The sequence below is a fragment of the Acomys russatus genome, chromosome 10 (assembly GCF_903995435.1).
Source record: "Acomys russatus chromosome 10, mAcoRus1.1, whole genome shotgun sequence".
Taxonomy (NCBI): domain Eukaryota; kingdom Metazoa; phylum Chordata; class Mammalia; order Rodentia; family Muridae; genus Acomys; species Acomys russatus.
The window spans coordinates 57,657,029-57,678,490 of record NC_067146.1 but is presented as its reverse complement, the minus strand read 5'-3'; the positions used below and the strand labels follow the sequence as shown (position 1 = coordinate 57,678,490).

Below are 21,462 nucleotides of genomic sequence, written 5' to 3'. Positions count from 1 at the left end.
CTTCCCCCTTCCTTTTCTTGTCCACTGTCATCCGAACTGTGAGGTCAAGACAGCGTTACTCTCCCATCTATCTTTTGTTCTACCTGCTTCATGGGTACTGACTCTAGCTATGGGGCCAGAAACTGTACACCCTTGTGATTCTCTCCGGTTCCCTGACTTCTCCACGTGACATATCATGTGGATCCCACAAGTGAGCTCAGAGCCTTGTGACACGCTGGCCTCCAACGATTCCTCCTCTCTCCACATCACCCCATCTTCTCCTAGTGCCCTCATGCTACACTGTGTGGACCCTGTGAGACTTGTCGTCCTTGTGCCTGTTAAGTTTCAAACCCAGGACAGAACTGAAGTGCCTATTTAACGTATCAAAACAGACCTGCCTCATGGTTCTCCCAGCAACCCTCAGTCCCCAACTGTCCCCTGCTCTGAACTTTCCAGCCAGGGCCTAGCTACCCTTGCCCCAGAGGCTTTTCCCCATATACATGCAGACAATCTGTTTACCTACCCTCTCCCCGCCCCCCCCCCCCCCCCCCCCCCCCCCCCCCCCCCCCTCCCCCCGCCCCCCCCCCCCCCCGCCCCCCCCCACGCCCCCCACCCCCCCCCCCCCCTCCCCCCCCCCGCCCCCCCCCCCCCCCGCCCCTCCCCCTGCCCCTCTCCCCACCCCTCTCCCCACCCCTCTCCCCCCACATAGTACTCAAGTCAGTGACAACATCACAGTGGTAGAGACATATCCATGCTTGGCAGTGCTACTCAGAGCAGCCCACAGGGAACCAAGTGTCAACCACAGAGGAATGGGTAAGGAAAATCTGTTATACACAGAATGGGAATTTGTATGCTCATAGAAGACTGTTACATAATTTGAAGTAAGATAGATGCAATTACATACTGCAGATAAGCACATTAAACCAGTCTCAGAAAGTCAGCTACCATTTGTTTCCCCTCGTTTGTGGTTTGTAGATTTTGCATACATAAAATCACACATGTATATATGCAGATATGACATGGGAGTAGAAGAGATACCGTCTAGGAGAACAGTGAGGACTAGTAGGAACGGGGGATAAGACAGGTATGGGGATAGGCAGGAAGGTATTCAATGTACAGTGTAAATACTAATGAAAGTGTTCTTCATTTAACGCAGTACCATGCACAATGAAAATACAGCGAAAATCAAAGAACGAGGAAATGCTCCATAAATGGTAGCTTACTGGAATTTTTCTTAACAGACACATGAATCATGAATCATGTGTGTTTTGCCTCTAATAAGAGGCACTCTCACTTGGTGCTCTTTGGCTGAGCTCTGTTTTGGGAACTGAGTATGTTGCAGATAGCTCTGAGGTAATTACAGTTTGTAATTTGTCAAAAGAGGACAACCAAGCCAGTTTTCTTTTCTCAGGCCTGTAATTCCAGCTATCCAGCTGGCCAAGGCAGGAGAATTGGAAGTTCAAAATCTGCCTGGGCTGCAAAATGAAAACAAAAGAAAATTTAAAAAGAAAGAAAGAAACCACTTACCATTTATGTTAATGAAACACTGCCAGGCTCACAAAGACAAATATTCTGTGTCTTCTTTCACTTGTGAAATGTAGATTAAAAGCAAATGCATAGGTGTGTGTGTGTGTGTGTGTGTGTGTGTGTGTGTGTGTGTGTGTTATAAAAGCAAGGGGGTACTATGAGAGGGGAGGAAGAGGTATAAAGTATGACAGAATATATGTGATATGAAAGCAGAATAGGAGAAAATAGACCAACAAGAGAAAGGAGGAGGGAGGCCTGAGGGAGGGGGAATAAGAACAAAGTATAATTGTCTCAGTTTACTTTCTGCTGCTATTATAAAATAGTTTTGGTTTGCCTTTTGTTGCTGTGATAAATACTATGTCCAAAAGACGCTTTAGGAGGAAAGAGTCCATTAGGCTTACAGGTCCCCATCAGAATCCACTATGCAGAGAAGTCAGCGCAAGAACTCAAAGCAGGAACCTGGAAGCAGGAACCGAGGCAGAGAGTGATGGGAATGTTGCTTACTGGCTTGCTCTCCACGGCTCAGACAGCTTGTTTTTCTTGTACAACCTGGGACCATGTGCCCAGCGGCAGCACCACTCACTGTGGCCTGGGCCCATCCATATCAATCTTAATCTAAAAATGCCCCACAAGTCAGTGTAATGAAGGCTATTCTTCAGCTGAAGCTCCCTCTTTCTAGGCATCTCTAGTTTGCATCAAGTTGACAAACAACTAATGACAAAGATTATCTATACATATGTAGATATATATATATAAAATTTCATATCTATATGTGTATATACACACATATATATCTTAATATGTAGATGGGAAAGTGTTTAACAAAACCCATTTGTTTGTATACTAGCCAAAAATTAATTTAAAATATGAAGAACTTAATGAAGATATACCACAAAGTAGTTCATGACGTTATACTTTATGCGGGTGGAAAATTGAGAATAGTGTAAATCTCCAACAAGGGAAACAACAATCACATGTTCAGATAACACTGAAAACAAAACTGTAGAATAAGTTAATAGAAATGCTTAATATTGTAAGCTTTAAAAGGCAGGGTCTAAAATATCTCAAGCAAAGCATGCCAACACTTCTTTGGTTGGCAAAGTTAGAGAAGTTTATACAATCTTGAGCCATCTCTCTCCGTACTTGAGAAGAACCCTCCCTGGCACGCAGTGCGTGGAGCATAATCTTTTGGTATGTTAATGCCTTTCACAACAGAAGGATCTGTGCACAACCCTGTTTCTTTACATCTCCACTTGAAGCGTGGCAAGTTATTCTAGGATAGGTATCATGTCTCTCTTACTCTCTCTGGCTTTAGAGAACCAAGTTCCCCCCCCCCCCTTTTTTTTTTTAAGTTTGTAAAATCACAGCCATCCTGAGATGAGACTGGAAGGATGTCCAATTGGAGAGTTGCCCCAGGTGGAAGAATAATGGGAAAAAGTTATTGTTTATAATCTGCAGGAAGTTTAGGTGTACTTTGTTCAGATTTAGACCACTTGCTGCCATCAATGCAAGCTAGTAGTGTGTAATAAAAGACATGTAGCACTTCTCATTTCTTACCTAGATCATCCAGATGGACTTGCAGTCGTTGTGAGTTCTCCGTGCCTAGGGCATTGGCGGCTTCGACCCATACCGAATACTTCCTGCCACCTTGCAGTGAGTCAGTGGAGATGTTAACAGAGCTTGAGGCATGATATTGCTGCTCTTCTTCTGTCTCTAAACTATAAAACAAAACAAAAACCATTTTATTTATTTAATTTCTTGCTCCAGTAACTTTGAATGCTATCCTTTTCACCTGATTTTAGAACTTAACCTGTTACTTAAAAAAAAATAAATCAAACTTCATTTTATTTTCTGAATTCTTAAAAACAAATTCAAATGTGGCAAGGGCCATGGCTTAACTCTGGTGGGTTCTAAATACTTTTTTCCTTGTAGACCTCCTACATTTAAAAAATTGGTGTTATACTCATATATAAGAATATATAAAATATATATTTAGAGCCAGGCATGGTGGTGCAGACCTTTAATTCCAGCACTTGGGAAACAGAGGCAGGCAGATTCTTGTGTGTTCAAGGCCAGCCTGGTCTACAAAGAGAGTTCCAGGATAGCCAGGGCTGTTACACAGTGAAACCTTGTCTCAAAACACACACACACACACACACACACACACACACACACACACACACACACATATATATATATTACACATATACATTCATATGGTCATATGTGTTGCTTTATATGTATGTTTACAGACATATATTAATATCAAATGTTAAAACATTTTATGTTCTATCACTTTTCTCATTTTAAATAAAATAAAACATTTTTACGAACTCTTTTGCATATTGTAGACACCATGCACTGTGTCCGCTGATGGCTAACTCAGTCTTGTCCATACCTGGAAATAAATGGGCCTCCTCTGGGAAGGAGCAATGCACAGTTTTAGTGCATCAGCCTTTTCAGTTGGACATTTAAGTGAGGATGAGAGGAGTGTGGGGGGATAATCTGAGGTATTTTGATGCTAATTACTGCTTGTTGTCTGACCCACTTTTTGCTTAATAAAAAGCCATCCCACCTGGGCAGGGCAGGAGATAGGTGGGGCTTAGAGAGGAAGGAATTCTGGGAAGAAGAAAGACTGCCAGGAGGAGGAAGGAGAGAGACCTGAAGGAAGAGAAGAAGGCTGTCATGGGTTAGCTGGAGGAGAAGTACAGTGTGGATGGAGAATCTGGCCCAGATGAAAAACACTAGCAAATACTTGGGATTATGGATGGGAAGCAGCTTGATAGAAATTGTTAGAAGCAGATGGCATGGGATTGAGGCAGGGATCCCATGCCTGCCCCACTATGGAAGGTAATTTAGAGGATTGAGATCTGCCCTGCCCCAGGTTACCTAAGGCTAGTTTAAAATATAACGAGTATCTGTGTCTTGATTGATTGCTAGCCGGGCCTACAGATAATACTGATAATACATGTAATTTTAAAACAATAGAGGAGGGTGAGGATGGGATTGGAGACTGAGTCAGGGTAGGAAAGGCCAGTTTTACAGGTAGATAACCCCCTAGCATTTCCTAAAACAAATAAATGAAATGATGTGAGGGCTCAGCAAGTGCTGTCCTTGACCATGAAAAGGCAGGAAGTAGCTTGGAGTGGAACAGGCCCAGCCCAAAAGACCCTCTAACGGGAGTTTATAGATTGGGGTTTACTATGCAAGTGAGGGGAAGGGAGCACACAGGATCAGCTAAGCATGCTTCAGAGGCTTCTTCCTGAAGGAGCGATCGCTGAGAAATAAAGGTGGTACAAGAGAAAGAATAAAAGTCCAGTATCATGCAGAATTGAACATCAAAAGTGAGGGCCAATGAGGATGGGCGTGACATATTTTGAACCGAGTGAGTGGTGGTGTGTGCCTGTAACCCCAGGAACTGGAGGGAGAGGAATGAGAATCCCCTGTTCAAGGTTGTTTCTGGATACTCAGAGAGCTTTAGGCCATCCTGGGGTGATGGCCTATCTCCAAAAATAACGTAAAATAAAATAGAAAATTAGAATGGATTGTACCAGGATGCTAATTAAATGAAAAGAAGGAGTCATTTGCTGTCCAAGACAAGACCATGGAGACTATTGAGGTAGGAGGGGAAGCAGGCAGCACAGAGAACCCTACAGTTCCTTCAATTACATCAAAGATCTTTTTTTTTTTTTTTTGTATAAGAGTTTACAGTCAGCTAACTATTCTTGGTAAATTCCATATAACATACTTTGTGCTAAACTGTCAAATTTTATTAGTCAATTTTGCTTTTGGACAGCAAATGGGAGAAACAGACAAGAACAGGAGTCTTTTTAGCAACCAAGAAAAGGAAGATAGTCCATCTGAGCATCTATTTTTAAATCTCTCTTTAAAAAAGGAAGACACTTTGTGTGTGTGTATGTGTGTGTGTGTGTGTATGAGAGAGACAGAGAAAGAGAGAAAGAGACAGACAGACAGACACACAGAGAGAGAGAGACAGAGACAGAGAGAGAAAGAAAGAGAGAACAACCCATGGGAATTGGTTCTTCCACTCTGTGGATCAGGATCAAGCTCAGGTCATCAGGTTTAGCAGGGAGCACCTTTACCTGTTGAGCCATCTCCCGACCCTCTAATTTTTAAATCTCTACTCTGCAGTAACAACACAATATTTTGGTCCACTCCCCTGACCCGCTTTCCAGGGTCTCATATGTAGTAGCCCTGACATGTAGCTTTGATTGACTTGGAACTTCCTGGCTGGGCTCAAAGTTACAGAAATCTGCTTGTTTGTGCAAGTGCTGGGATTAAAAGAGTACCCCACAGTGCCTGAGGCAGGGTTTCATGTAGCTCCAGCTGGCCTTTAAGCTCCCTATGTCACCACAGATGACCTTGATTCCCCTGAGTGCTGTATTATAGAAACATGCTCCCACATCCGGGTCATTCAGAGTTAGGGGTTGAACCTGGGGTTTGGTGCACGCTAGACAATCATTCTATTAACTGAGTCAAATTTCAGCCCCGAAGTTATCATTTCTAAGAATTGAAAATACTTCACAGATCTGTACTCTCAGTAGGGGTGCTGTGCTGTGCTGGGGGTCGGGGGCATCACCTGCACCTTCATTTTATTGTCCCAGTTATGGTGTCTGAGCTGCTGAGTTGAGGCAAGGACTGGATTTCTTTATCTAACATCGTGAACTGCTTTTCTTCTAGGCGACTGCTTTCACAAGACTGATGATGAAGACAGAGAGCTTTAAAGTTATCGCTACTTCACGGTTAGGGTTGCACTCTAGGTCCCTTTATTACAAATGCCTATTTAGTAACTCCTGGGTTTCTGATGCTTCATAATACCTCAGTTAAGAGTCAGAACTTGACTCACATGACATGCTCTCAGAGGCACAGATGTGAGAATCAGAGCTTGACGCAAGTGAAGTGCTCCCAAGGACACGCAAACGAGGAACTAGCTTTATGCTCTAGCCAAACAATACTTTTATGAATTAAAATACCACAGAAATGTGGTTCTGGCATAGGAGGGCCACTTTTCAGGTGATAAAGGGCTCTCTGAGGCTGACTGTCACTCGAGACATGGTGTAGGGGTAGGGACCAACTCAGACTTAAGTTACATTGTTTTCTCATACTGCGTCTTCCCTTTTTCCAGCAGCAAGTGCATCGTGAACACCGTGTGGGTGGGGTGGGGTAAAAAAGATATATCATGTTGGCTCACTGTACAAAGCTTGGGCTTTAAAGACAAGTAGGTTCAAGTCCCGGCTAGGCCCCTTCATAAGCTGTGAGACTTGAGACAATTTACTTAGCTTTGATATACTTCAGTTTCCTCATCTGTGGAACAGGAAAGATGGCAGCATTGCTACCGTGAGTGAACATAAATGCATGAGAAGGAAAAGCAAGGAATAGATGGTTTCACACCTAACGGAGGACTCATTAAATTACGGCAAGTTAAAAGGCATTTATAATGTCACTTTTATGAATATGAATGAAGTAAAAAAAAAATTAAGACAGGCTTGCTCTGTATCTCAGGCTGGCACTGGACTCTTAATCTCCTTGCTTTGGATTCCTAAGTGCCGGGCCTTGCCAGTGTGTGTGCAGCACCACATCTAACTGGTGTATAGTGTTTTTATCTGAAGTTAAAGTACATCTTGGGTTTAGATATTTACATAGGTGCCTTGTATTCTTTCTGAAATAAGAGAAGTCGTAAGTGTGTCAACAGAGAACTTATTGGAAAGTAGGCTGACCTGTGTTAAATAAGAATTCAAACGTGAAAGCAAGAAAGCTGCACTTATACCTAGTGGTAAGCCTAAGTGGTAAGTGGGACATTTTTTCACTATTTTCCAGTTAGAGGAAACCACATACACATTCGTAACTGGCTTGTGGCTAATTCTCTCACCGCACAAACTGAGACCTCAAGTCTTAGTAAGGAGAAATGTGTTGGGTACCAAGGATGTGACCCAAACAGGAGAGTTATAGTTACAAGAATGGACTCAGCAGTTAAAATGCTTGTCTCCAAGCCTGGCAACCAGTAGAAAGCAAGTTGGAAGAAGAGTTGGTGTTTGGTTTATGCTCACTTTGAGCTGTCTTTTTGACATCTAAGAGAAACGACTGGACTCTGAATGAAAATGAGCTTGTTAGATGTGTTGGTATCTTTTTTCCTCCTTTAATTTTTAAGGCATAACGTGGGCTTGGAAGTCATTAAACAGGAAATAAATATTTGCTAAATGAGTTGGCTGGTCCAGAATAGAGGCCTACCATTCATTCTTTTCTCTTTCTAAAACTTGATGAAATTGGTAAATATTTGCTTATTTGTTATTTATTTAGTGCACGTGCGCACTCACAGGTACACATATCATGATATGGTGGTCAGAGGACAATTTATGGTTTCAGTCCTCTCCTTCCACCATGGGGTCTCAGGAAACAAACTCAGGTCACTGGGCTTGGAGACAAGCATTTTTAATTGCTGATCCATTGTGAGGGCCCCATTCACTCATTTATATCCAAAAACTATTAACAAGTGGAAGGCACTGTCAGTCACTGAGTTTCACAGACAGGGGCCACCAGTAGGGAGATAGTAACAGAGGCCAATCCCTAAGAGGCCAGGATCTGGACAGGCTTTTTTCCCCGCTTCATGCTTCCTACCTTGCCTGCATCATTTGCTATAACTCAACATGTTCTTGGAGGGAAAACAATTTTTTCAGCAGCACCCATGACACACAGCAAAACAACACAAAGCTCCGTCTGGTGAAGGCATCACTAGGGAGCCAGGGAGTAAGAGAGCTCTTGCTCAGCACGCTCAGCTGTGTTTGACAAGGTCCATGCAACACCAGAGGACCTCCAATTTTCCTGTCCTACCACAGAAGAATTGCTACTTTTCTGTTGAACAAGCAGGTGGACCAGGGTGACAGGCTTTACAGTCTGTGTGAGTTTACTGGAACACAGAAGCACACGAATTGGAAGTGAAACTTTGCCTATGCCTCTCTTGGTGTTTAGCTAAGTGGAAAAACCCTAAGAGGCCAGGGTCTGCACATACTTTTTGCCTGATGTATGCTTCCCACCTTGCCCACAGCATTCAGTATAACTCAACTTTTGTTTGGATGGAAAAGGCCTTTTGGACAGTTTATTAGAGGAGTAGGCGTTCCTTTAACTCTTTCAGCTCATGATTGTGTTTCCTATGGGTTAGAAGATGATCAGATGCATGCTTCCTTCTGTTTGTGCTTACTGGAAAGTGTGCTTTGAATTTGCTAGAAGAAAGCATCCATTTTCTAAGATAATTTTCCAGTGCTTTATGTCTTCTTTAAAGAATTTAATTTTGGGGCTAGAGAGATGGCTCAGTAGTTAAGAGCACTGGCTGCTTTTCCAGGGGTCTTGAGTTCAACTCCCAGTAACCACGCGGCGGTGCACAACCATCTGTAATGGGATCTGATGCCCTCTTCTGTCATGAAGGTCATGCAGACAGAGCACTCATACATATAAAACACATTAAAAAATAAATATTTAAGAATTTACTTTTCTTTTTAATGGTGTGTGTGTGTGTGTGTGTGTGTGTGTGTGTGTGTGTGTGTGTGTACATGCATGTGAGTATGTAAATGCAGGTGCCCACAGAGGTCAGAGGTGTTAGATCATCCAGATCTGGAGTTACAGACAGTTATTAGCCATCTGACATGGGAACCAAGTTTAGGTCTTCTGGAATAGCCATAGTCTTCTTAACTGCTGAGCCATCTTTCCAGCCCCAGTGTGTCTTCTTTAAAATATGATACAATTACATTGATCTGGCCTCTATCAACTCAAAATACAGGTTGGGTTTGCCAGAGTTTAATTGCAGTTTAACCTCCCTTTTCCAATGTGCTCAAGACCAGAAATGTTGGATTTCAGATTTTTTTTAAGAGTTCCCTGACCAAAGTAGGTGTCTCAGGTTTGAGGCTGGTCTCAGTCTCAGCTGGATCCACTCTGGAATAGAATGTTTAGTTGACAGTGCTATAGAACCTACCTCGTCACGTGCACCACATACTTGGTATCTATGTAGGTGGGCTTCCCAGTGTCCCAGGTGCAAGTCATGTTGCCTGAGTATTCATAAATGACACACGTCACTTTGCTGGGGGCATCTGGTGGATCTGCAACAAAATGAATTGCTAAGATCTGCTCTTGATGAAGTCACGCTTCCTAGGGAAACTAGGTCACTTGTCACCCATAGGCTCCTCATCCCACTACTACTACTACCTTACATCGTAACCAAGTTTTCCATCAAGCATTGACCCTCCCCCACAGTACACTTTATGGTAGTAGATACTAACAGGTCTGGTTCTTCCCATCCAAGTAAAGCGAGCTTCCCTACAATTCTCCAATTCTATCTCCTCTCAGCTACTATTCTACCTTTCTTTTTAAGCAAGGCATTACAATTATTTTTGTAGGTATTTTTATGAACACGTGTATATGGTCTGTATGCCTCTTAAATATTTATTTTATTTTTAATTATGAATGTCTGTTTGTGTGGGAGTATGTGATAAGTGTAGGTACCTCTGGAGGCCAGAAGAAGACATTGAACCCTGTAGACCTGGACTTCCCAGCAGTTGTAAATTGCCCTTATGCTCATAACCATTGACCCATCTCTATGGTCTTTCATGCTTGTTGCTATTGTTTTCGTTTGCTTTGAGGCAGGGTTTCTCAGTGAATCTGAAGCTTACCAAGTGGCTACACTGGTAGACCAGCAAGCCCTAGGGATCCTCCTGTCTCTGCCTCTCCAGTGTTGGGATTACAGGCAGTCATCACCCTGCCTGGCTTTTATGTGGGTGCTGGAGACCCAAACTCACGCTTTCATGGCAAATACTTTATCTAGCCCTTCTGATTTACTCAGGATTTTGTTTGCACAGCTCTACCAAAGCCACAGTGACTTTCTATCTGGAAAGCTCTATACTGTCCCATCAGAACTACATCATTATTACTGAGCTAGGCCTCTGCAGCAGTTGATTCTTTCTTACTTTCCCTTTCAAGCCTAGGCTCTGTGAGAGATTTTTCAGCTTTTTCCTATTGCCCTAGAAGACTATTTCCTCCTATAGAGCATATATTCTACTTTTCCCTGCGAAAGTTTGCTATTTACACGCAGAAAGGAATAGTATTTAGCAATAAGAGGAAGGAAACTTCTAACCATGTTATAATATGGATAAAACCTGAGGACACTGGGTACAGAATAAGCCAGACACGAAAGGCTGCATGATTCTCCTTATAAAAGGTGTTTAGAACAGTCAAATTCATAAGACAGAATGTAGAAGGATGGTGGTGGTCCCCTTTGCAGATAGGCAGTGTGTGGAAGTCCAGGGATGATGAGAGCTGTGATTCAATAGACACAGTTTCCTTTGACAATAAGAGTCCAAGAATTTAAGCAAATAGAGTGAACACCACTGAAAAAAGCCCTTGAATGTGGTGAAAATAAGCAGGTTATACTATGCAGATTTGTACCATCACCACATCAAAGTTTTTTTTTAATAGAACTATTTTCATAGAACTATTTCAAGGCACATCCTCTCTCCCCCACATCCTTCCCCCACCCCACCTGCACATGTTCAGCTTCTCCTCCCCATAGCCTCATTATATTTTTTGTCTGCTAGCAGTTTTTCCGAAAAAAAGCAATACACCCCAGTCTCCTCAGCTTCCCTCTTTACCCCAGTCCAGCCAGAAGATGTCAGTAACTAGGCAAGGGACCTTTGACCTAAGCTAACTAACCAGAGATTTCCTTTGGGAATGAGTCAAGCCTCATGATAAATCAACAAGAATCCTCTAAGGGTCTCTCTTTGTATCTGTCTCAAGTCTCTGAGGGAGTTGAAGACCAGGTAGCTTAGTTTTACAATGAAGCCTAATTGTTTAGGGGTTAAGATGTTTTTAGGACTAGATAAGTGTTCTAAATTGATAATGACAATATGTGATGGAGATTGATTTACATTCAGAAATTTAGATGCATCAAGATAGAAAAGATATCTTCTTCAACACTGTCAAATACAAATAGCCAAAACACTAAGAATGTAACATTTATATAATTCCTGATTGTGTCACGATTCTTCCTGCCATAGGTAATCTATTGTATATATGTGTAATAATATAAATGTATATGTACAAAAATAAAATATATTTTTAAAAAGCTGTGTTCTTGCCTCTAGAGATGCCTCTGTGGTTAAGAGTGTTTGCTGCACAATTGTATAGCCTGGAATTCAGATCCCAGCACCCATGTAATGAGCTAGGCACGGTATGCACATCTGTAAAGTCAGCTCTGAGAGAAGCAGAGACAGGAGAGTAAGCCTGACTTGCTGGATGTTAGCCTAGCCAAGAAAATGTGAGCCCTGGATTCAGAGAGAGACTCTGCCACAAAGGAAGAAGGAGAATAGCAGAGGAAAGCATCCAGTGCCCTCCTCTAGCCTTCACACACATGTGTATGCACACACACACACACACACACACACACACACACACACACACACACACACACGCGCGCGCGCGCACACACCTCAACTTTTAAAAAGCTATTTTCAAGCAGTGATGATTACATGAAAGTGATTTCTAAGACTTTGGTGAGTGGTGGCTTTAAATCCCAATGAGTAACTTGGGTTCCCACAAGGTGAACGACATCTTTAAGTTTTATTTGAACTTGAAGGAGGTAAGCACGGGAATAGCACTACATCATTCTGTATTCTGCGTTGTGAGAGCTTGTGGATTATAATAGAGGGATTATGTAGGCTTGATAGGTGTTTCATTTTTGCTACTTTTTCCTATGGTTTTAGACAGAGAGCACTGTAATTTGATGATCATAGAAGACAAATGTCAGCTTTTTGGACTTTGTTTTACACTATTCTCCATGAAGCAAATGGTCAGGACTGTAATGCATGGCTGACATTAACTTTGCAAAAGACAAAAGTGACACCTACACACGGGTGAGTGAGCAATATGTATTAGTGGGAAGCAGAATAAAGAGCTAGAGAGTAAAGTCATGAGAGGAACATCCCACTGTTAGAGCCACATATCCAAGAATAAAACTGGCTGGCCACTTCTTGAGAATACCCTGAATGCACCGAGGGAACTAAGACTTTCTTCTCTCATGCCTATTTCACCCTCTAGCCTTATGAGAACACTCCCTGGTCATTTACCAGGAGACTTATTAATTCAGCCTAACCAAAGATTGTTTGCCACAGAGATTTTTGGAATGGGCCAGGTCTGTGATTCTCTCTACTTAGTATTTCTAGCACGTCACATATTTCTGGGTACATTTGTAAAAACAATAACTAAACTTTATCCCATGAATTGAATGGTTCAATTAAAAAGCTGACAATGGCAAGAATTAAGATGGGGAGAGCTGTGATGTCTCAGAAAGAGAGATCAAAGCACCCACAGGAGGATTCAGGCCAGGCTATCCACACAAGAGCACACTGGAGATGAATATTCAGGGATTTTAATGGACAACAATTCTTTCATCACCATATACATAGACCATAAGACCGAAAAGAAAAAAAAAAAAAAAAAATGCTTAAACTGTTAAGTAAATGGTTAAGTGGAAATATCACTTACATGGTGTATTTAATTTGACATGTTTCAGTGACCTCTATTTGAACAAATTTCCCATAATATGTTCTCATTTAATCAGAAATAAGAATCTAAGAAGCATTTAGGAGTATGGATTATAGTGGGAGCTGTGATAGTGGTATTTCAGAAATCACTCATTAAAGAGACCTTGAAGCACCTGGATCTTTTCAGGGGAAGTACCAGCTCACTCACTCTCTACCTTCTGCTATGTATCAAAATGTCCTGCAACTGCTCTGTTTAGTGATGACTACTTGGCATTGTAAAGCTCACAGAACAAATACACTGTGTCAAAGCGGCCCAGTGAAAACACTGTGCTTTATAGAACACCACAAAATCCTCAAGGCCCTCTTTTTTTTTTTTTTTTTTTTTTTTGACCTAGTTAATACAAAGTAAGTTTACTGAGAACTGAGTCCCAAAGCGGATTCACCTTGAACCCAGGGGTTTGAGTAAATTCTTGCCTGGCAGTTGGGTTTTCACACTCATAACCTGAGGCTTCTGCGAGGAATGGCACTTGGCAAATGAATGAACGGAAAGAGTGATGGTAGAGCGTGAGAGTGTCTCTTATGCTGTCCTGGAAGAGGAACATTCTCGAACCTGAAACACAGCTTGTCTCTAGGCTTGGGGCAGAACCCTCTCGGTCAAGACCAGGAAGGTAGCAGCAAGTTATCAGTTACATGCACTCCAGCACAGACGCGGGAGGGGTATGATGTAAAATTTGTAAGAGCACGTTTGTTGTTGTTTTGGATGAGGGTCCTTCACTAGGAAAACAAACTAGCAATTTAAATCAAAATGAAGGGACCTGTGCTCAGTTTCAAACTGAAACTTAATACCACGATTGCCTGAAAATAGGAGTCACAAAAACATCCTGTCTTAATGGTTCAGTCAACTGGCTGGCATCAGGCAGTGCCCTTCTGTTTTAACCAAAGTAACATGGTGGTAACTGTTTTGATTTCTTGTTTCATCTTATGCAATAACCTGCTCCGATCTCCACCACAACCTCTGTCTGTTTACAGGATGAGGTGCTCTTTGATTCAAGAACTGTAAATAGGAGATGGAACTGAAAATCAAAGTTGCTGGATTTTTTTTCTCTTTTAATGGAAGTGATATTTATTTTAGATCATTTTCCCCTCTCACTTAAATCAACAACTTGTGTTTCCCAGAAACTGTAATTTCACATTTTCAAGAAATTGCATATCGTGTCCACTCTTTCATCGATTCCCAAGGGACAAAGAGTAAAGCACTGACATGCTGGGAACGTGCTTTTGTTCCTGAGGATGTGGACAAGCTGGCAAGATTTTATACATCAAATGAGATGTCTGCCTGTAGTTTGATTTCACAATATAGGCACCTTCTACTGTCTAATTCACTAATTTAAAGTACATGGAACAAGTTCATTATTAAAGTCTAAAATTTACTTCTTTCCTTCAACTGTCCTCCACCTCATCCTGAAGCTATCTAGTTTGAGAGACACAGATTCTTGATCAGCTGCCTTCAGTTAAGTAGGAAAGTGGCCTTATTACAGAAGAAGGAAGTCTCCTAGTTTTCAGGTAGTCAGCCTCGAGGCCAGGTGGTAATGGGATCCAGTCTGCCTCTTATTATCTCTGATCTGGAGCCAAGGAAAAAGCAAGCACTTATATAATGTTATCAAGCATATGGGGGAAGGGAGCTCTTCTGATCTTTCACCCCAAATGGCAAAGATGTGCTGAAGAATGACTCTCTGCTTTAAGACAGTGATGGGTGGACCAGGAGATGCCTCAGCTAGTAGGCAAAGGGTTTGCTGTGTAAGCATGAGTTCCTGAGTTTAGTTCCTAGTGTCCACGTAACGTGCTGGCATGGTGCCCTAAGCTTGTAATAATCTCAGCACCGAGGAGGTAGAGACAGGAGGATTCCCAAGGCTCCCTAGCCAGCCAGACTTCATAAGGTGGAAGACCCCTTAAGAAGTTTGACCTCTGGCCTCCGCAGGCACGCACGCGCGCGTACACACACACACACACACACACACACACACACACACACGGGGGTTGAGGTTATCTAAGCAAGTTGCCCCAAGATTACTAAGCTCACTGGGAGGATAGTGGCAACACAAAGTTAGTTTTGAGATGCACCCTGAATCTTGACTTCAAAATCTCTCTCTCTCTCTCTCTCTCTCTCTCTCTCTCTCTCTCTCTCTCTCTCTCTCTCTCTCTCTCTCTGTTTTGGGGGGCAGTTGAAGCTTTCATTTTATTTTATTTTTAATTTAATTTTATTGGCTTCAAAATCTCTTAATGGGATCAGCCAGCTTCAAAGTCAATGGTATTAGTTCAAAAAACAAACACATCAACAAAAGCCAAATGAAAAGCAGATGAAAAGAGCATCATTTAAACTTTTTGTTGCCGAGGCTCAGGAACTCACCATCCATTCCTCCTCATCCACAGGGCTGGACCACAGGTGTACACTACTACCCTTAGCTGAGATCAGCCTCTCAGACATGAGGTGCTGGCTTTCAGACTGTGTTCATTCAGGCTAGTGGGGGGAATTGTTCTCTGGGGATATTTGCAATATTTAAAATTTATGGTGTTCACATCAAACCTCCATACTTCTTTTGATCAAGGCACACTGGGCCCTAAGAGGCAGTGGCTGTCTCCGTGAGTTGTTAATCTCTGTACGAGCCTCAGCAGCCCCTATAACTCACAGTTCAACATGACATGAGCTCTGGTGCCCCATATTTGACCACCTCCCCTTGGTGGGGAGGCCTGATGGCACTCAAAGAAAAACTAAGCAGGCTACCAAGATGAGACTTGATAGTCTATGACCATATAGGTCCCCCTCAGTCTTAGGCCTGGAGGGAGGGGAGGAATAGGGTGAAAGCGGGAGGGAGGGAGGAACGGGAGAATACAAGTGATGGATGGCAATTGAGTTGTAATATGAATAAATTAATTAAATAAAAAATAAATTAATATAATTCTCACACAAAAAAATCAACATGACTCTATAGACAATTGCATGGAGGCCGCATTCTAACATAAAGTTATGTTGATTTGCCCCTCATTTTAATTAGCTAAGAGCTCAGCAATTATTAATTAACCATCAGGATACTCAACAATACTTACATCCAGAGGAAATGTCTTTCCCACAAATGAGAGTCTCTCGAAAATGCCCAGGACATTCAGCAGTGCAATGCATGGATGCATGAGGTTCTGAAAAGCCTTTATACCAAATTCGAGCAGTTGTCCTATTAATCCTTGTGATATGAAATCTTTGTTTAAAGCCATCTTTGTAAAAGTAAAGCTTCCTTGGTCGGCAGTTCTTAAGGGCTTCTTGGCAATATACAGAAACGTTCATACCCATCTGAAAAATGTCGCCAGGCTCTACCCACAGGTTGCCAGAGCAGTTTATATTTGTAATTCCTGGAAACAAACACAAGAAATAATCAATTGTGTAAAAAAATATTATCAGAGATTTAGAAGAAGAATATGCTACTGCATGTAAAATGTATTCTTTCAATAACTAAATGATTATTGAAAAATAGCTATATGTCTTCACTGATGGCTAGTGGCATGATGCAGCTTTTGAGGTTTTCTCATTGTCAGAGAGCAAATATAATTTCCTCTTTTACTCTAAGGTGGAGAATGGAGACATTACCAAGCTACAGCTTTTTTTTTTTGGTCAAAGATGAGACTCAAAGTAGTACTGGGCACCAAAACAATCCAGTTCTACTCTCTTGTTGTTTGCAGGGGTAGGGGGTGTTTTTGTTTGTTTGTTTGAGTTAAAAGCTATTTTTATCATCATAGTGTAAATATATTGATCATATCTTTATTCTTGCAATGACAAAAAGAAAGTACTTAATAGCCACATAAGATTCATCACTAATTTAATAATATAGGGGAGACATAATACATTACTGAGTTAAAAAACAAGTTGCAAAAACAAGATAATTCATAAAAGCTCAAGACTGGGAAGAAGCAAACAATGAGCGAACCCGGGAAACTACTGAAGGTTGTTAGCAACAGTAATTTCCATGTTAATATTTTTATTTTAAATTGTGTATGTCTGTGACTTGAACATTATACAGTGGATGTGTTACTTTCATGACACCAAACCACTAACTTAAAGCTCAACGGCTGGCTTGCCTTGGGTTGCACTCCCACCAGCCTCCCCTTACAGTAAAGTCATTTGTATGAAGTCAGTAGGAATACAATGTTAACGAAATAAAATTCTTATCTAGAAAAAAAAACCAGAAGTTTTATGAAATTTGTTCCAGCTTTTCCTGGAAGTACTTATATTAAAATATACTTAAATCTTATTAAGATAAGAATAAGGATGAATATTTGATTTTTAAAAAGGTCCTTGCCTTTGGAATAAAAAGTGTAAAGAATCAGCTTTTTGGGTATGTAATTTAAGATTTATTTTTGTTTAGGTAACATTTACATATAAATTGAAAATATTTAAATGTTAAAGAAGTAATAACATAATTACAACATCATCAATAGGGAATAGAACCAGAGGCATGAAAAAGAGAGCTTATGAAAATGTTCGGGCATGGTCTCATACTATTGTAATCCCAGGACTCAAGAGACTGAGGAAGGAGGACCACAAGCTTGGGGCCAGCATGTACTACATAGATCATAAGCTTTAAGCTAGCCCGGGATACACAATAAAAAAAAAATGAGAGCAGGTGATTTGACTACCCTGCCTGAGGACATGAGTTTGATCGTTGGGACCCATGAGGTGACAAGGGAGAGAAGCAAGTTGTCCTCTGACTTCCCCCTTGGGACATGATACACACCCTGTTCCCCATACAGATACATCAAAGTGAAAAATATTTAAAAAGAAAAAAAGAAATACGTGTCAGGGCATGGCAGCATATGCTTATAATTCTTCCATTTGGGAGTCAGAAGCCGGAGGATGGAGGGTTTGAGGTCAGCCTGTGTTACATAGCAAGTTCAAGGCTATTGTGCAAAATGTAAGTTGGTCTTAGAAAAATAAACAAAAGAAGGAGATGGGGAAAAGAAGAAGAAAAAGAAGGAGGAGGTGAAAGGGGGCAGTATAGGTCAGCATGGGTCCAGAGTAAGGCCAACAGACGGACAGATTGATTTATGAAATTCTCTCTCTCTCTCTCTCTCTCTCTCTCTCTCTCTCTCTCTCTCTCTCTCTCTCAAAAGGAAGTACCTGGTTATTTTAAATAAGTTTGATAATTCAAGTTTAGACAAAACACATCTCCATGACTCATGGTGAAACCTTTTTTAGAAGACAGAGAAAAATGTCAAAAGATTTGGTCACATGTCCTGGGTTTTAGAAATGGCTTTTCAGAACATAATGGCGGGGGTGGGGGTGGGGGCAAGTGGGTGATCAGAAGGAGGCTTATAAAAGAGTAGCTCATGCTAGCTAGTTAGTTCCTTCTTTTTGAGACAAGTTCTCACTTTGCAGCCCATTCTGGCTTTAAATTCACTTCTATTTTCCTGCCTCAGTTTCCTGCATGGTGATAATATAGACATGAGCTACCCAGCCCAGCTAATTGAATTTCTTAAATAAGATTATTATATTAATTAGAAATGTTTAACTCATTTTTGAAATGTATAATATACTTAAAAATCTTTGTAAAGCTTTTTCGTTTATTTAAGGATTATCTTTTGGCAGAGTAATTCTGCTATGTGTACCAGGCTGTCCTTGAACTCACTCTGTAGCCCACTTTAGCCTCAACCTTGCGGCAGTTCTCCTGTTTCGGCCTCCTTAGTGCCAGGATTAAGGTGTGTGCCTCTTCACTTGGCCAGTAAAGTTACTGAAATAGAGTAACACCATCCTACTAAACCCTGGACAGATGTAACCTGGACTCTATTAAAATAGTCACAGAAGAATGAATAACAGTTCTAGACACCATCTATGCTGTGTCTTACTTCACTTGCTGTTTGCTCATCATTTAGATGGATGTATAAACAGCAGTTCTACTTACTGTCTGCACATTTACACCAACCGGCATCTTTCCTCCCAAATCCTGTGGGAAGCTGTTGATTTGACCCTGACTTATCTTGCTGCAAGTTTTTACATCTATGTCAATAGCTCCAACATAGTTGGATCCCAAGCAAGAATGACTTACAAATTTGTGAAGCATTTCACATTTAACAAAAAAAAAAAAAAAAGAAAAAGAAAGAAAGAAAGAAAGAAAGAAACACACACACACACACACACACACACACACACACACACACACACACAAGGAAGAAGGCACACGCATTTATCACTATTCTGAGTCACCTAGTCTGAAAAATGTCACTCACTGTTCAGAACTCTGTGTTAGGATTATTTGTCTTCCGTTACCTGTACCATTGTCCCACAGACAGCTGTTCCTTACAAAAACACCCAGATGACAACCATAGCCTTTCTTAAACTTCTTCCGTTTCAAAGAAACTTGTTTTACTGAATGTTTGTATGAATTTTAAGACAGAAACAACAACAGCAAAATAATATTGTTTCACGAGGACTGAAAGGTAGCAGAGAGCCTGCTGTATAGTAATTGTCAGTGAGAAGTTCACAGAACTGAAGTAAATGCAAGCTTTGGCTCAGTTACAAAACAGTTATGATAATCCTAAAATAGAACATTTCAACTGAGGATGAGATGACCTCCTTTGTGCAAACGTTCATGTATGACAGAGGAGTGCCCATTGGGGCATCTCAGATAGGGGGAAACAACCTTCATTTGGAGGAAAATTGAATTATTTCTATTTTGTTACATTCCATATTAATTTTTCAGTACAATAATTTTTGTATTTTCCAGATATTATGACATAATGGCTTGAAAATGATACCCATTCAATGTTCTATTTGTTAAATGAAAACATAGACACACAAAATACTATACCTCCATGACACCATCTGAAGAATACATAAAGAGCTATTACCACATGCACCTGAAGTGTGAGGTGACTCATGCCCCACATGAAGAAGAACTCTCTTCTTTCTCTCTGGAAAAATATGAAAATGTTTATATTGTAACATTTTAATGAGACAATGAACATGCCATTTCTCATACTATTATCTTTAGTGGGATCTTCTCAGAAGAGAAAAAACAGGGAGAGTGGATGCCACTGTTTTGTAAGGAGGTTCATCAAGAGCCAGGTAAGCAGAGCATCCCTGCAATGTCGGCCTGCAAGCATCACTACGGGTCATCCTAGGTCACCAGACCCTTGGTAAAATGTAGTTCCTCTTACGGCATTGCCCCTCATCAGACAGCTCCTCTGTTGGCTGATACTTCTGATGGTGACATTAATGTCTGACTGGTGCACAGCCATCATGATCTGGAAGACCAGCCTTTGAGGAACAGAAGTTGGGAAAAGTGGAAAGTTTCAGAATTCCCAAAGGAAAAAGGATACAAAATGAGGAAAACTGGAACAAGCTGAGGACATGTGTTATGACAAGTCAAACCTACAGACCTGTGATGGAAATACTGGGAGACGCTGTCTGCAGCTTACACCTGGAGCCTTGCTCTCTACTCATTAGGCTAATCATGGATTAAGTCAGTTATTCAACAATAGTTAATTTTTTTTTTGTCAATTTAGTTCAAGCCGAGTTTTCATATTAAGGAACTTCAAACCAGAACTCGTGGCTCATCAAATAGCATAAGTCACAGGGTTATATTTTTGTGGCTTATGAATACGAAGAGCCCTTTCTTAATTTGTGACAGCATACCTCTCCATAAGAGGCAGCCCAAGCTGCAGATTTACCTCATCAGCCGTTAACTGCTCAGCAGAGAGGTGAGCATCAAAAAAGTGTGATGGCCGAAAGTACGAGAGACTCCCTGTTCAGCAGGAGCATTACACAAGAGAATCACAGACGCCACGAGAGAAAGCAATTTGGCCTGTGCATTTCCAAAGAAAAGCGCAGAGCTGTCTATAAGTGTTTCAGGAAATCAGGGTCTCCTCACCTCTCTTCTCATTTGCAGCACCTTCCCTCTTCAGAGCCAACCAGCTGCCCTCATGGCTGTGCTGTCTTCGTTTCCACTGCCTGTCTGTCTGTGAGTGCTTCAGATTTTTTTTACCTATGAGGCAAGTGGAAAGTCAGCAGAGCCCTGACCTACATTTTCATTTCTTGAAGAGGAACTCGGTATCCATTTCATAATGACTAGCTCTCATGTCACTATTTGGGAAAACCCAGATTACTGAAAGTGAACTGCTATGTCAGTACTTTTCCCCCCTCACCTTAATTAAAAATAGTGTCTTATACAAGAAGTCAAATAGATGGGTGGTGGTCACTCACTCTTTTCATCCCTGCACTTGGGAGGCAGAGGCAGGCAGAACTCTGAGTTCAAAGTCAGCCTGGTCTTTGTAAGGCATTCTAGGCCAGGTAGAATTACACAAAGTGAGACCGGGTAAAACAAACAAACATTTAAAAAGGAAAATGTCTATCCACATAGCTGCTGACTTT

General features: G+C 41.4%; 1 protein-coding gene across 1 annotated transcript in view; it reads right to left on the bottom strand.

The window, feature by feature from the left end:
• Positions 1 to 21,074, bottom strand: part of Il23r (interleukin 23 receptor) — a 57,233-nt gene extending 36,159 nt beyond the window's left edge. The window contains exons 1-5 of the mRNA XM_051152235.1: positions 20,963 to 21,074; positions 19,901 to 20,003; positions 16,155 to 16,451; positions 9,491 to 9,614; positions 3,064 to 3,224 (exon numbers count right to left, since the gene is read on the bottom strand). Of these exons, the coding sequence (XP_051008192.1) occupies positions 3,064 to 3,224; positions 9,491 to 9,614; positions 16,155 to 16,451; positions 19,901 to 20,003; positions 20,963 to 20,974 (697 nt within the window). The 5' untranslated portion in view covers positions 20,975 to 21,074. The remainder of the gene's footprint in view (positions 1 to 3,063; positions 3,225 to 9,490; positions 9,615 to 16,154; positions 16,452 to 19,900; positions 20,004 to 20,962) is intronic.
• Between the last annotated feature and the right edge of the window lie 388 nt (positions 21,075 to 21,462).